We start from the raw sequence: 17,207 nt of genomic DNA on the forward strand, positions 1-17,207 counted from the left end.
CCCAAAGAATTATTTTCATGTTCCAAAGAATGACTTCCATGCAATACCAGTAGACCTGAGCTTCACCATGATATGGGAAGTAAATTCTTAATATTCATTCACTCAGCAAATCTTTATTTAATGCCTGACTCTGTACTAGGCACAGGACACACATTGGTGAATCACTCTGTCCAACTAACTGAGATTTCCAAATTGATGTTATGAAGGAAAGAAGGATTACTGTTTCATCATGTCTCTCCCAGAGGATTTTCTACAAATTGGTTACCTACTTAATCATTAGTTGTCTTTGAGTGGGTAGGAGTGTAGGGCATATGGAAAGTCGTAAGATTAAATGGCATTGATAAGAATAGGAGTTGAGGCCGGATGCAGTGGCTCACACCTGTAATCCCAGCACTTTGGGAGGCCGAAGTGGGCGGATCACCTGAGGTCAGGAGTTCAAGACCAACCTGGCCAACATGGCGAAACCCCATCTCGATTAAAAATACAAAAAATTGGCTGGGTGTGGTAGCTCATGCCTATAATCCCAGCACTTTGGGAGGCCAAGGTTGGTGGATCACCTGAGGTCAGGAGTTCAAGACCAGCCTGGCCAACGTGGCGAACCCCTGTCCCTACTAAAAATACAAAAAAGTATCCGGGTGCGGTGGCAGGGACCTGTAATCCCAGCTACTTGGGAGGCTGAGGCAGGAGGATCTCTTGAACCCAGGAGGAGAAGTTTGCAACCAGCCGAGATTGCGCCACTGTACTCCAGCCTGGATGACAGAGCGAGACTCTGTCTCGTTAAAAAAAAGAATAGGAGTTGAAATGTTCTGCCCACTTTCTGACAGTAGAGGAAAATCAGCCTATTTTCTCTTTGATGGAAAAATTATATCATCTTGTTTTCGTGGTTCAAATGCAGAATGCATTTGTGAAGATTACTGTTAGAGCTTCTTTCATTTCCGTCTTTCTTAGAAGTTACAGAGAAGCCGGTAGGAAAAGTATGAGGTATGAGTGGATGTGGTTTTTTTGGTTATGGTTGTAAAACCTAAGGTTAATTTGCTCCTTCTTACAGGAAAATAGCCTCTAGGGATGACGGGGTTTGCTTCCTACATGGTGCAGGGAATCTGAGTAGTGTCATTCATAACAACACTACAGAGGGTGAGTCCATGTGGGGGTGCAATTTTTCTATTTTTACTTTGCAGAGCTCTGACTGGAGTGCCCTGGGAGGATGTCCAGTCTCAGCATAGGCCATTCCCAGGCTTGGAGGTTGATTCAGTTCTTTGTCACACAGTTTGGTGATCCTATGGAACCTGGAACTTGACACTTACATGACCAGAGGAGAACAGATGTAGAAATGCTTAAGATATGTGTCTCCTTGCTTTGAGCTATAAATGAGACTCTCTGAAAAAGTTCCCTTATGCGTAATGTTCCTCCAAAGTCCAAACCAAAACTCTTGGAGGGAAAGTTGGTCAGAGCATGCAGACTCGTCAGTATCCCCTGCGGGTTCTGGTTGAAGTGCCCATCACAGGCAGTGTGTTTTTCTATTTGCTTCTCTAGGCAGTGTGAGCAGTTTGGATGTATTCCCCAGCTGTGTGCCACGTGGCTGTGGGAACCTTTTGACCACCACTTTCTTTGGAGTTGGGCTTTATTATAACATGCTTCCGTTCCCTGGGGTGGTGTGCTCTGGGCAGGATGATGGGAGTAGGACTTGAGGATTGTTTTGCTTTTCACTTGTCTAACTAATGATACATCAGAATTGTCCCAAAGAATTATGTCTAGGTTATGTATTTATAAAAGCCTTTGATTTTTAAAAAAAATTCCCCTTATTTTAAAAAAGTACTTTCATCCCCAAAGTGTCTAACTTCAGTTTCATCAGATTAAGAGCTTTAGTGCCTGGGAGGCTGAGGCAGAAGAATCGCCTGAACCCGGGAGGCAGAGATTGCAGTGAGCCGAGATCATGCCACCGCACTCCAGCCTGGCGACAGAGCGAGGCTCCATCTCAAAAAAAAAAAAAAAAAAAAAAAGCTTTAGTGCCTTATTTATGCCAGACAAATTTCAGTTTAGATCTGTTTTTAATATTTTTAGTCTATTTAATGGGGAGAGAATTTCCCAGGGTTTTTTTTTTGTTTTTTTTTTTTTAAATCAAGTCAAACTTGCCAGAGCAAAGACCAAGGCCCTATCACAAATGCAGCTAGGTTACAAGACTATTTTAAATAAAAGCTCTTTCTATTCAAATGAGAGGGACAGTGAGAGTGAACCAGTATGGAGTTTACATTTTAGGACTATTCCGTATGATAGTCTCTAGCCTTAGGGTTTAATATTATGGCGATATCTAGGTGCAAGGAGGAATGTGGGGGAATATAGCTAGTAGAAGAAAAGTCATTCTTGTTTTTTAGTATATAAGAACCCCACTGAGGAAACCTCTTTCACTTTCTTCTGATTGAACAACTGACATGCTCTTCTGGTTCTGTCCCATGGAGAGAATTGGAAAAGTTTTGCTGCTTTAACTTGGAAAAGTGGTTTGTTGGTATAGGATAAAAGTAGTTAGTGTATAATGGTGATATAGTCTCTACCACTAATAAACATAAGGGGCCACTACAGGCAGTGCAAAATCAAAGTCAAGCTTCCTCTGGTGGTTTCTTTCTTTCTTTCTTTTTTTTGAGACAGAGTTTCACTCTTGTTGCCCAGGCTGGAGTACAATGGCGTGATCTTGGCTCACTGCAGCCTCCACCTCCCGGGTTCAAGCGGTTCTCCTGCCTCAGCCTACCGACTAGCTGGGATTACGGGCATGTGCCACCATGCCCAGCTAATTCTGTATTTTTAATAGAGACGGGGTTTCTCCATGATGGTCAGGCTGGTCTCAAACTCTCGACCTCAGGTGATCTGCCCGCCTCGGCTTCCAAAAATGCTGGGATTGCAGGCATAAGCCATCATGGCTGGCCTTGGTGGTTTCTTATTTAATGAACCTGATGGTTACAGGTAACTTTCATCAGACTGTTCTATACTGGAGCATCATGTTGGTCTATACTGCTTAGACTTGTGGATTTGGATTCCAAGTCTGATCCTAAACTACTTACTTAGATCAATGCCTTGAACTCCCCAGACTCAGAACAAGCAATAGTAAATATCACAGGAAGATTGATGGGATGGAAGGTAATGTGCAGGGCAAAAGTGGAGACAGTGAAGAAACTTGTTGTTGTTCAAATCCTGTTATTGCTGTATTTGATGTATTTTTTTTCCAGCTGGTTTTTCTTGTCGAGAAAAATCCTATCTTTTGATCTCTTTCCTCTGAGATCAAGAGCTGGATATGCTTTGCTAGGTATACCTTTGGATCCTAAAAAAATTATTTTGAAATAATTTCAAACATACATAAGTGTTGCGAGAACAATAAAAGAGTTCCAACACCTGCTTCATGTAAATTTTCTAGTTGTTAACATTTTCATGGATTTGTTCCATCACCCAGTCTCTCTCCTTCCTGATCTATATTAGATGTAGGCTTTTTCTGAACCTTTTGAGAGCTGAGTGCAGATAGGTTTTCTCATCTCCTCTAAACACTCCAGTATGCATTCCTCCCAAACAAGGATGTGCTTTTATGATCATCATACAGCTCGCCAAATCAAGAAATTAGCATGGGTTCAGTACTACCATCCAGTCCATAGACCCTGTTCAGGTTTTGCCAACTGTCCCAACAATGTCTCCTTTTTTTTTTTTTCCTTTCATCACAGAGTATATGACGTCAACCCATCCCTGGAGATGTTTCTGCACCTTAAATTCACCAGTTTTAGGGCCAGGCGCAGTGGCTCATGCCTGTAATCCCAGCACTTTGGGAGGCCATGACGGGTGGATCACCTGAAGTCAGGAGTTCAAGACCAGCCTGGTCACTATGGGGAAACCCCATGTCTACTAAAAATACAAAAAAAATTAGCCAGGCATGGTGGTGCATGTTTGTAATCCCTGCTACTTGGGAGGCTGAGGCAGGAGAATTGCTCAAACCCGGGAGGTGGAGGCTGCAGTGAGCCGAGATCATGCCATTGCACTCCAGCTTGGGCAACAAGAACGAAACTCCGTCTCAAAAAAAAAAAAAAAATTCACCGTTTTTTGCTTTGCAGTTGATTAGTTTGTGAATTCACCATTTTTTTTCCTTTGCAATTGATTAGTTTGTGGAGAGGTGTTCTTGTATTTCACTGATACCCTGTTTCTCAAAAAACTTCCTTCCAGTAGACCTAGCAGCATTCACTGACAACTCCCACCTGTCTCAGTGATGGGGTTTTTTTGTTGTTGTTTTCTTTTTACAGGCAAGGTCTTGCTCTGTTACCCAGGCTGGATGGAGCGCAGTGGTGTGATCATAGCTCACTGCAGCCTTAATCTCCTGGGTTCAAGCAATCCTGCCTCAGCCTCCCTAGTATCTGGGACTACAGGCACATGCCACCGTGCCTAGCTAATTTTTATATTTTTTGTAGAGATGGAGTCTCACTCTGTTGCCAAGGTTGGTTTTGAACTCCTAGGCTCCTTGAGCTAGTGCTAGGACTACAGGCATAAGCGACCGTGTGCAGCCCAGTGGTGATTTTTATATCCATCATTCCTTCCATATGTATTAGTTGTGGTCGACTGTAAAGAAGAGCTTTCCTTTTCTCTTGTTTATTTAATCAGTGTAGACTTGTGAATTTTTTCAATGGATTGTAATATCTTTCTATCACTTTTTATTTTTATGCGTAAATTGTCCCCACTTTGGTGAGTGAGTTTCCCTTCAAGCTGGTTCCTGGGTCCTTTTGACATATTCCCATCTTTGGATCATTGTTAATGCTTATAAACTGTTACACACTGCCTTCCAAATGCCAGAAACTAAGCCCTCTGTGAAGCATGGGATTGGCTTCCTTCAAGGAACTACTTCCATCTCTGCATCCCATACATTAAAGCCTCAACTGCCAGCTGTGATTCTGTTCCCTCTGTAGTGTGACCAGTCTCAGGAGCAGTTTCACCCAGAAAGGAGCTTGTTCAGCATGCTGCTGAGTGCGTTCCCATTTCACATGGCTCCCAGGGAGTATCAGCCCCTAGGGAGGCGGTCTCCTCTCCCCGGGTGCCAATACTATCTGCTTCTTAAAAGCTGTGAGAGATCTTAACGTGGTCCTGACATAGAATAATTTTAGAGAGACTTCTGCCAACTTGACTTTTCCGATTCCAGCAAGAGCTTTGCCTACTAGAGTGCATTTCAGTCTCTAATCTTCAATAACCATCCCCTTCAAAAGAAATAGCATGTACTACTTGGTCCTGAAGATTCTGAAAGTCAGACTACCTAAGCATCTCTTTTCCTTAAATGAGGGTGCCTCCTGTGTCAGTCTTTAAAATTTAGCTGAAGGTCAGAGAGCTTGTTTAGAAAGTATAAATAAATATTTCTGGACTGAATTTTTTCTCTCTCAGCCCCTGGAATTTTTGTAGCTTAGTACTTTGAAGCTTGTGGTAGAATTGACTGTAGTAGAAAGACTATATAAGATTACTTTTTCAATTTAGGATTTGTTCTTTTCTCTACTTTTGGTATAGATAGTAAGAAATAAAACATCACTACCTATTTGCGGAAATGCATATTTGTGTCACTGCTTGCCTCAGTTAACTATAAAATCCTTTGTTTTTCATTCACTTTCAGAAGGGACTTAAGTTGACTTCCCATAAAAGCATGGAAAATTCAATGTTAGAAGTGATATTTTTGGCCAGGCATGGTGGCTCACACCTGTAATTTCAGCACTTTGGGAGGCTGAGGCAGGCAGATCACCTGAGGTCAGGAGTTTGAGATCAGCCTGGCCAACATGGTGAAACCCTGTCTCTACAAAAAAAAAAAAAAAATTAGTGGCACTTGCCTGTAGTCCCTGCTACTCGGGAGGCTGAGGCACGAGAATCACTTGAACCTGGGAGGTAGAGGTTGCCCTGACCCGAGATCATGCCACTACACTCCAGCCTGGGTGACAGAGCTGGAGTTTTGGCACACGCCTGTAGTCCCAGCTACTTGGGAGGCTGAGGCACAAGAATTGCTTGAACCAGGGAGGTGGAGGTTGCTATGACCTGAGATCATGCCACTGCACTCCAGCCTGGGCGACAGAGCTGGAGTTTTCTTTTTTTGAGCTCTGTCTCTGTCTTTTTTTTTTTTAGGTCAGGCATGGTGGCTCACGCCTGTAATCCTAGCACTTTGGGAGGCTGAGGTGGGAGGGTCGCTTGAACCCAGGAGTTTGAGACCAGCCTGGGCAACATAGTGAGACCCCATCTCTATTTAAAAAAAAAAAAAAGTGAGATTTTTAAAACTACCAAAGGAAGGAAATCCTTGGGTACCAGGAACAAGTATTGCAGTAATAACTCTGTTGAGACCTGAATTAACTCTGAAGTCCATGTTAACTTTATGAGCTGCAGGAGTATAATAAAGCAAAAGCATTTTCTATTTCACCGACTTTTATAGTGCCTTCCCTACGTTGGACATAGACTGTACCTTAAGAGCCTTCAGTTACCTTTCACAAGTATGTATTATTGATTGGTAGTGGCTGAAAGGTGTGATAGATTTCCTTACTCATCTTAAGGGTCATGGCCAACACTTCTCTAACAAAAGACAGTTTAACAAGAGAAAAGCATAACAAATTTATGTGACACGGGAGCCTTTAGAAATGAAGTCACAAAGACCCAGGGAAAACTGTCTGTTTTTTTGCTTAGGTTTGATGAAGAATTGACTGCTGTGTAGAAAGTGATTGGACAGTAGGACATGATCTAATGGTAATAGACTGAGAAACCCAGCAAGGCTGGTCTGCTCAGGTTATTCTTGGGCTCTCTATGTGCATTCCTTTCCCCAGGGTGTGGGATGTGGCAGGTCCTCTCTGGAATGAGGGTCTTCAGAGGACAAGAGAGCAACCTTTCTAGTTTTATGGCTTGCTTCAGAGAAGAGGATTTCTAGTTAGTTCCTTTTTTTTTTTTTTTTTTTGAGATGGAGTCTCACTCTGTTGCCCAGGCTGGAGTGCAGTGGCACGATCTTGGCTCACTGCAGCCCCTACCTCCCAGGTTCTAGCGATTCTCCTGCCTTAGCCTCCCAACTAGTTGGGATTATAGGCACATGCTACCACTACTGGCTAATTTTTGTATTTTTAGCAGAGGTGGGGTTTTACCATGTTGACCAGGCTGGTCTGGAACTCCTGACCTCAAGTGATCCACCCACCTGGACCTCCCAAAGTGTTGGGATTACAGGCGTGAGCCACTGTGCCTGGCCAGGGTTTCTAGTTTCTATGGTCTTGAGGAAGAGGAATTCTGGTTTCTGTGAGTAGCTTAGGGGGAGAAAAAGGGGAGGCAGACAGGAAGCCAGGAGAAGGTCAGAGAGTAACCTTGCTTCTGAAGCCTTCCAATCTCCTTTAGTTCAAAGTGCTCAGCATGCCAAAGCACCATACTTTGGGGTATTGTTTTCTGAGCCTGACGGGATGGAAAATAGGCAAGAAGGAGAGTGTGTTGCTACAAATCGATTGCCATTACCCCAAAAACAATTTAAATAAAATATCTATCCTAAAGAGTCACTAGCAACAGAAACAGGTCATGAGTATTTCTTCCCTCCCATCTTCTTTTTTCAAAGTAGTCACCCAAACAGTAATACACACTCACTGTTGAGCACAGCACTAAGAATTTCTCTGAAAAGAGCCTACTGTTTCTCTTAGCAAAGAGACTTTAGAGATCTCAGGTAGAATAACATTTTTTGAAAGTGTGTACCAGCCAGTGGTAATGCTGCGGTTTTCTCCATATGCTTTATTCCTCATGGTTTGGGGCAACTTTCACAGGGATTGTATCAGTCTGCTTTACATTGAGGTCCTACAGTTACTAAATTGCATTTGACCCCAGATTGGAAAACACTGTGGCATGGGGGCATTGTCTACTGGCCCCCAGAGATCTAGGTACAGTTCCTGCTTATCTCTGCAGTTCGCTGCTCAGAGAAGTGGAGAAACCTGAGCTGTTTTTTGTTTTTTTCTTTTTGAGACGGAGTTTCGCTCTTGTCACTCAGACTGGAGTGCAATGGCGTTATCTCAGCTCACTACAACCTCTGCCTCCCGGGTTCAAGCAATTCTCCTGCCTCAGCTTCCCGAATAGCTGGGATTACAGGTGTCGGCCACCATGCTCGGCTAGTTTTTGTATTTTTAGTAGAGATGGGGTTTCACTATATTGGCTAGGCTGGTCTCGAACTCCTGACCTCAGGTGATCCACCCGCCTTGGCCTCCCAAAGTGCTGAGATTACAGGCGTGAACCACTGCGCCCAGCCTGGTTTGGTTTTTTGAGCATCCATTTCCTCATCTTTATTATTTTTTGAGGCAGGTGACTCACCCAGGAGAGTCTCACAGTAGCGTGATCACAGATCACTGCAGCCTCGATCTCCCCAGGGTCAAGCAGTCTTCACACCTCAGCCTCCTGAGTAGCACACCACCATGCCTAGCTGATTTTTTTAAATTTTTAGTAGAAACAAAGGCACGGCGGGGGTTGGTCCCTTTGTTGCCCAGGCTGGTCTTGCACTTCTGAGCTCCATCCATCCATCCGTGTCGGCTTCCCAAAGTGCAGGGATTACAGGCGGGAGCCACCATGCCTGGCCCATTTCTTCATTTTTAAATGGAGTTAATAATCGTCCTTGTCTTGTAGAATTGTGAGCATTAAATGAGATGAAGCAAATAAAGTGATCAATACATAGAAAGGGCTCAATAAATGTTATGTAAAACAAAAACCAAAATAAGTTGCTGCTTTAGTTGTTCTTCTCTTCCATCTAGCTTGAAACTTTTGTTTAGAAGTAAACAAAAATCAAAATCTGTATTAAGAACCACCACCAAGAACAACAACAACAACAAAAGCCTTGGTTTGCACTTAAAACAATTTGATATGATTTTTCCTCCAGCCAGAGTTGGCAGGGTTAATGTGAGCCAGCTGAGAAGCCATGCTGTTACCTTCTGGCAGCCCATATGCAGATGCTGTTGTATTAATTACAAAAGAAAACTCGATTAACTTGGAAGTCCTTTAACTGTCAGTGAGGCAGCTGCTCCAGCTCTGAAACAGGTTTTCTTCCTCCCTCCTACTGTCAGTCTACAGCTTTTAATCTCTTCTTTAGAGAACTGCTAAGACTGCACTGTAGGTCCTCAGAGCCCCTGGCTAGTTCAGTCTACTTTTTGATTTGCAGTTATAGTGGTCCAAGGGGCGCTTGCATAATTAAATTCACATATAATTTAAAATAAAATAAAAACAACCATACCAACCACCCATCCCGCTCACATCATTGTTCTTTCAGCAGTTAAAACCTGGCATTTTAGAACTGGAAAGCATGTTAAAGATGGTCTAATCCAACTCCACCCCCCTCCATTTACCGATGAGCATTTCAAGGCTCAGAAAGATTGAGTGGATTGCCAAGGTCACAGAGCTAGTCAGAGTTGCAAAGCCTGCCTTCATTCTCGTGCTGTTCCCACTTCCATATTGCACTCTGCATCACTGAGCAGTGTGTGAGAATCCAGGAGTAAAACCATCTGCTTTCAACTTCGTTTCTCTCCATGCCCTTGTTCAAATCTGGTAGAGATGTCAAATGGATGAAAAAGCTAAAGATTTAGTGGGAGAAGCAAAGGGCTTGGATAGTGACGTGTTGGAAAACAGAGATGGTGATGTTTGCCATAGACTTCTAACAGTGTACTGGGATCAACTTCAGCACCCTTTCCTATTGCGCTGGTCTTTGGTTGTTTTGACAGTAGCAAGTTTATTTGTGGTGACTTTCTGTAGGAAAGATGGAAGGGGGAAGTGTTCATTTGGGTCAGATGAATAATGGGGTGTGTCTGCTCTAGTTTTGGCTGATGCAGCCTGTTTCATTGGCTGTCCTGTAGTTGACACTTTGTTTCAGAGGTGCAGAGGCTCTCTCCCTCTCGTCCTGAAAAGTGATTTAGTTGGTTTTCTTCTCTATTATCCACTCTCCAGGTAGTAGCAATAACAAAGATTATTTAGGTTTGTTGGTCTTTTTGTGATGAAACCATTTTTATTATAGGAATTTAAAGGTTGTCAGTATGTATTCACACATAGACATGTGAAAATCTGGGGAGGACTGGGAATAGAAGAAAGCTAGGAAGTGTAGATGAGGTGAAGACAGTCTAGCTGGACTTCTCACTGCTCGAGCTGAGACTATGGTAGTTAAATTCCACAAGATGAATGGAAGGGTCCTATTCTTGTTTTTTATTTTTATTTTTATTTTTGAGATGGAGTCTCGCCCTGTTGCCCAGGCTGGAGTGCAATGGCGTGATCTTGGCTCACTGCAACCTCCGCTTCCCGGGTTCAAGCGGTTCTCCTGCCTCAGTCTCCCAAGTAGCTGGGATTACCACTGCGCCCGGCTGATTTTTTGTATTTTTAGTACAGACAGGATTTCGCCATGTTGGCCAGGCTGGTTTCGAACTCCTGACCTCAGGTCATCTGCCTGCCTCCGCCTCTCAAACTGCTGGGATTACAGGCGTGAGTCACTGCACCTGGCTGAAGGGTCCTATTCTTTTATCCACATGAAGGAGGTTTTTAGGAGTGATGATTGCTCTTAAACTATTCATCATGATACTGGACTTTTCAAAGTATTCAGTGGGTTTGCTTACAGCTTTCTATAGGTAGCTCTCCCCACTAAATGGGTTCTCAGACAAAACAAACAAATCTATGACATTAAGCCCTTGGTATGTGTCAGGCATTGTGTTGGGTGTTGAGGATGAAATAGGATGGTTCTTCCTGCTTTAGATGATTATAAATGGATAATTAGAATAAAGCATGGTAAGTGTTCTGCAGTTGAGAATAAGGTATGATGAAGGGACTCAGGACTGGCCTGTTGCTACTTTTTAAGTGGCCACACAAGCAATTGGCTGTGTCCTCTTGCTTTTAGGTTGTAGATCAAAAGAGTAGACTAGTTGTCTGGTGTTACACTCTTGTATTTAGTAAATACCCTTGCACAGAATTATATACTTAGTTAACTCTGTTGGTTTTTGAAAGGCACTCATCTCTTTCCCAGGAGAGTAGATTTGCTTGTTTCAGTGTCTGGTGTTGCTGATGTATATGTGCGGGCCAGGCTGATATCCTTATACACAGACATGAAAAGAAGCGCCCTAATGAAATGCATAGAGGGATCTGCGTGAACACAGACCTCTTTAACCCTTTTGGTGTTACCGTTTGTGGAAGAGAAGGATGCTTGGGGATTTGAAATCGTAGCTGGGTAGGTTCACTCTGAAGTAGAACCACCTCTTAATTGATTCAGGCCTCTCTTGCTTTCAATTCTGGAAACAAAATAAATGGCCTACAAATAATTTAACGCAGCTTATGGTTAAGTGACTAAAGCAAATACAGTTTCAGTTAGTGCCACCAAAAATTTCAATTATGATGGATGTGTTTGGCTCAGGGATGGCCCTTTTGCAGCCTAAGAACTGTGTGTCTGTGCTTTTCTGAACAAATGCAGGAATTTCCTGAATCTTAGAGATAGGCAGACACTGATACTGAAGGAATAAGGAAGTGATATAGTTCAGGCTGAGAGTTTCAGTGAACTAATTTCGGGTTATTTTTCTCAAACAGAGATTCTCATTCTTTAGGAAGCTTGTTCTGTCTTGAACATGATTTGAATGTGTTTGGGGAAGTTATCCATTTAGATTAGTAGTAGTTGCCTTGAAAGGAGAAGTTTTTTTGTTTGTTTGTTTGTTTGTTTTTTAGATTTTTATTTTTTATTATTTTTTGTACAAAACATCAGGGTGGTGAAAAACAGATTTTTTTAATTGACATATAGTAATTGTACATATTTATAGGATACATGTGGTATTTATAGGATACATGCGGTATTTCGATATGTGGGTAAAAATGTGGTAATGGTCAAATCAGGGTAATTGGGATGTCCATCAAGGATAATGTTTTTGAAATAAATCACATCTCTTTCTAGATTTGCCTGGATTTTATCCTAATAGGCAGTTCTTTCCCTTTGTCCTATTTAGGGTCTTGTCTCCCATAAACAGAAGGAATGTGAGTTGATTAGGAGGTATTGATGTTAATTGAGCACCCAGTGTTTTAAGGAAACAGATGACTTGGCAGCTGGGACGTTGTCACCAGCTATCAGAGAGATGAACTGGAAAAGATTCTAGAGCTTATGCAAACTTGAATAACATTTCATTTTATACATTTATACATTTTATACATTTATAGCTCATACATTTAGTAGTAAAATATGTCACAATGAAGAACATAAGCTAAAACCGCATATGGTAGATAATTTAAAAGGGCTCTATAGTGCTGTATTATGTGCTGCATGATGGCATCTTGGTCAACAAAGGTACAGTATTTTTAGCATACGTTTTCTATGTTTAGATATGTTTAGATACACAAATACTTACCACTGTGTTACAGCTATCTATAGTATTCAGTACAGTAACATGCTGTACAAGTTTGTAGCCTAGGAGCAATAGGCTACACCCTATAGCCTAGGTGTGTAGTAGGCTATACCCATACCACCTAGGTTTGTGTAAGTATACTCTGATGTTCACACAATGACAAAATTGCCTGATGATGCATTTCTCAGAATGTATGCCTGTTGTTAAGCAACACATGACTGTAATCTGTGTTCAAGTATTAGGTCTTCTTTCAGAAGGAAGGGTTTAATTTTGACACATTCAGTTATGTTTCTCCTTGGGCTCACATCCCAACTAGTGTAGTTTTTTCTGGCTTAGTTATTTTAATAATCTTGGTGTTTGTGATGGAGTCCTTGTAAACTCCTTAGGCTGTCCCTCCACTGAATGAAAAAGGAGCGGGGTGGGAAGATCAGGTCACTCCCACGTTTCTGGGTAGAAATAACAGTTTGCTTCTAGGGGGTGAGCTAGGGAAAGGAATTCTGTTTGATATGTGAAGAGCCTTTTCTCACTGGGGTTTTTCCCCTGATATGTCCTTCAACCAAGGTTCCTAGAAATTTCTCCTCTAGGACCTTGTCATCATCATGGGATTTCTGTGTGAGTCCCTCTCTCTCCCCTTCCTCACTCCTCTCTCTCTACTCCTTTCTCTTCCTGCACTCTCCCCTTCCCCAACCAGGCCAACTGAGCTGCATTTCCTTCCCGCCTAAGGAAGAGAAGTACCTCCAGCAGATTGTGGACTGCCTCCCTTGCATACTGATCCTCGGCCAGGATTGTAATGTCAAGTGCCAGCTGTTGAATCTGCTGTTGGGGGTGCAGGTGCTTCCCACCACCAAGCTGGGCAGTGAGGAGAGCTGTAAGCTTCGGCGCCTCCGCTTCACCTATGGGACTCAGACTCGGGTCAGCCTGGCGCTCCCTGGACAGTATGAACTAGTGCACACGCTGGTTGCTCATCAGGGCAACTGGGAGACCATCCCTGAGGAGGATCTGGAGGTCCAAGAGAACAATGAGGATGCTGCTCATGTTTTAGCGGAACTGGAGGTAACGATGCACCATGCTCTCTTACAGGTACCAATCTCATACTTCTGTACCAATTGTATACATATATACCAGCTTTCCTTTTATTTTGACTTTCTAAAAAAGTAATTCGATGATATATAGTCTGAACTCTGATCAGCAGTGGCTAGTGGAGTCACAGGAACATAATCTGGGAAGTTGAAAAACAAACAAGGCTGTAGCAATACCCATTCCTGCCTCTCCTTACCATGCTGCAAGGCCCTGAGTAGTTTGCTTGTCTCCTCACTTCCTTATCTCCGTTTCTGAAATGAAAGGAATATGTGATACTTGTATCTTAGCATGCTTTTACAGAATAATTGTAATCAAAGTTAGAAATCCTTTCTCATTTCGTAACAGGGAGATATTGCTTGAATTGTCTCTAGTTACCTCTTTCTAAAAGGAGTGATAAGATGATGGATGAGTATTGTTCTTACTAGAATTGAGACCAAGTGAAGAATTTTGTGGGTTCTTCCTTAGATCTAACCATTAATTTACTAAGTAGTACAGAGGATAGATCGTTTCTCCTACTTTATAAGGAACATAGGAATGTGAGGACGGGTCTGGCTCAGTGTAGGGAGACATGGAGATCCTGTTATTTGAAGAGTATCTTAATTTCTCTCATAAACTCCCAAAGAGAGCACAGATCTGTGCCATCTCGTAAGATATCATATTGTCTAAGACTTTACACATTATCACTTAGGAAATACTTCTGTCTTGGTCTGCGTTTCCTTTCCTACTGGATAGTTAGGACCAGGCTATTTAATTAGACCAAATGGGGATGTGACTATGGCAGGTTCAGGAGTGGGTAGGGATAAAATAATTCAGCCATACTCAGAGTTTGACTCTTGGTTAACTGTGCCAGGAAGGATGGGCTAGTTTGGCAGGACGTGAAAGAGTGGTTTCTTCTTTCTTTCTTTCTTATAACCACTTCATCTACCCCACTTCTAAGAAGCTTAGTTTCTCAGTCAGTGAATGAGTCCTTTGGTTGTAGCCATGGCCTGTGACACTCTAGAAGCAAAAATTGTCAACTCATTTCCTTCCACAGTCCATATTTCTTTCATCTTGATAAATGCCACAGGGGGCTATGTAACAAGCCCCCATTCTCTCTCAGCTCAGTTTCAGTGGTGGTTTCCTGTGTTTTCAAACTGAGAGTTCACATTTCCTAGCTCCACGATAATGTGAGGGTTTTTGAATAGCTCTGATAGTAACTCTGGCAGTAATCTTTGTATATTAACTGTGGCATGTTCATTTGACCCATGAACTTCTTCACAATTCACAAGTATTTCATCCATCCATACACAGTCTCTCTGTAGTATACAGTCTTGGTCTAGTTCCTTCAAGCTTCCAATAGCTAAGTGGTTTTCAAACTTATATATATATATTTTTTCTTTTCTTTTCTTTTTTTCTTTTTTGAGATGGAGTCTCTCTCTGTTGCCCAGGCAGGAGTGCAGTGGTGCGATCTCAGTTCACTGCAACCTCTGCTTCCTTGGTTCCAGTGGTTCTCCTGCCTGAGCCTACAGAGTAGCTGGGACTACAGGCACCCACCACCACACCTGGCTAATTTTTGTAATTTTAGTAGAGACAGGGTTTCACCATGTTTGCCAGGGTGGCCTAGAACTCCTTACCTCAGTGATCCAGCCGCCTCAACCTCCCAAAGTGCTAGGATTACAGGCGTGAGCCACCATGCCTGGCTATTTTTTTATATTTTAATTCACTGTAAGACATACATTTTCTTTCAGGACCCAGTACATATATACACATATACATTTGAAATATAAGCTTCATGAAATATTACTTTTGCTTTCTGTAATACATACTGATAATTTCTTCTCTCTTCGACTTCATTTTTTGAAAATGTTAGTAGCAACCCACTAAGTTGATGCTATGACCTGTAGCTTAAAAAACACTGTTGGGCTCAGTGGCACACACTTGTAGTCCCAGCTACTGGGAAGACTGAGGCATGAGGATTGCTTGAACCTAAGAAGTTGTATCCAGCCTGGGCAACATAGTGAGACCCTGTCTCTAAAAAAAATAATAATAATACTGTTAAATAGCAGAAGTGACTGCTGTGAGTCAGGTGGTGATTTTCCCCATTCTTGCCTTTAATAACAATCCTGGAATGTGACAAAGCCATCTGCAGGAGAGGCAAATCATTTGACTTTTTTCTCTTAGTCCCTTCATTTTATTTTTTTTAATTACTATTATTATTTTTTATTTTTTTGAGAGAGAGTCTTGCTCTGTGGCCCAGGCTGGAGTACAGTAGCGCGGTCTTGGCTCACTGCAACCTCCGCCTTCCAGATTCAAGCAATTCTACTGCCTCAGCCTCCAGAGTAGCTGGGATTACAGGTGTGTGCCACCACGCCCAGCTAATTTTTGTATTTTTAGTAGAGATGGGGTTTCGCCATGTTGGCCAGGCTGGTCTCAAACTCCTGACCACAAGTGATCCTCCCGCCTCTCAACCTTGCAAAGTGCTGGGATTACAGGCGTGAGCCACCATACCCGGCCCCTTCATTTTATTGGTTTAAATTTCTAATGCTTGTTTGAGCACAGTGACTTATGCCTGTAATCCCAACACTTTGGGAGACTGAGGGAGGAGGATTGCTTGAGCCCAAACGTTCAACACCACCCTGGGCAACCTAGTGAGATCCTGTGTACACACCTGTGGTCTGAGCCACTTGAAAGGCTGGGGTTGGGGGATCAAGTGTTCCTCCAACCAGTGGATGCTGCGGTCAGCTGTGATCATACCACTGTACAACACTTGGGCAATAGAATGAGACCCTGTCTCAAAAAATTTTTTTTAAAGATCTTTCTCTTCATTACTTTGTGGGTTTTTTTGTTTGTGTTTTTGAGATGGAGTCTCACTCTGTTGCCTAGGCTGGAGTGCAGTGGAGTGATTTTGGCTCACTGCAGCCTCTGCCTCCTGGGTTCAAGCGATTCTCTTTCCTTAGCCTCCCAAGTAGCTGGGATTATAGGCGCCTGCCATCACACTTGACTAATTTTTATATTTTTAGTAGAGATGGAGTTTCACTGTGTTGGCCAGCTGGTCTCGAGCTACTGAACTCAAGTGATCCACCCCCCTCGCCCTCCCAAAGTGCTGGGATTATAGGCGTGAGCCACCATGCCTGGCCCTGAATTTTTTTTTTTTAAATTTCTAATGCTCATTTACTTTTGTTCCATAAATTGAGGTGATAGAAGAAAGTCACAGAAAGGAAAGTACGAGCCGTCCCCCCAAGTGCGTATCTGAGCATGTGTCTTCCCACTGAGAGCTCCCAGGGCCTACTCCTGGTGTGTGCTAAGCATGCAGACAGAGGGAACAACTGAGGAGACTACTTGGATGGGATGTTGAGTTACCAAATCAGCTTTCTCTCAGCATGGTTAAAAAATATATTCTCTCTCCTCTTGAGGAATTCTCTAGCCTCTCATCTTGTTTCATGTGGTTTGTGAGGCTTCCTTGGCCAGTGTTTCTCCAGATCTGCTTTATTCTCCAGTGGTTTTGATGTAGGCCTCGTACCAGATCCCTGTAGTTCTAAGTTTAGAACCCCTTGATGTTGAGTCTCAGAGGGCCTTGCAACCTTTGTGGAATCCAAGCACTGCCCTCTCACTGCAGCCTGGCTCCTGTCTCTGTTAGATACATCAGCAATGTCTCAGCTTACTGCTGGGGGCATTGCACAGCAGCTACCTGGAAGACTGTTCATGCCAGCGAGAATGAGCTTTTTGTTTAGCTCCAGTTATTTTTAGGACCAGTGAGTTAGCTGTAAACAGCCCTTCCATCTGATTTGTGAAGAGGGTAGTAAAGAA

The 17,207-nt window shown here is 42.8% G+C and overlaps 1 protein-coding gene across 2 annotated transcripts in view; it reads left to right on the top strand.

Annotated features, from left to right (window-relative positions):
- DSTYK (dual serine/threonine and tyrosine protein kinase) overlaps positions 1 to 17,207 on the top strand; it is a 69,167-nt gene that overhangs the window by 10,736 nt on the left and 41,224 nt on the right. Inside the window, exon 2 of one of the 2 annotated variants that reach the window (XM_030813129.1) lies at positions 13,033 to 13,421. In XM_030813129.1, coding sequence (XP_030668989.1) covers positions 13,033 to 13,421 — 389 coding nt within the window. The remainder of the gene's footprint in view (positions 1 to 13,032; positions 13,422 to 17,207) is intronic. The other variant, XM_030813130.1, reaches the window with a different exon arrangement.

Source organism: Nomascus leucogenys, chromosome 5 (genome assembly GCF_006542625.1).
Source record: "Nomascus leucogenys isolate Asia chromosome 5, Asia_NLE_v1, whole genome shotgun sequence".
Classification (NCBI taxonomy): Eukaryota; Metazoa; Chordata; class Mammalia; order Primates; family Hylobatidae; genus Nomascus; species Nomascus leucogenys.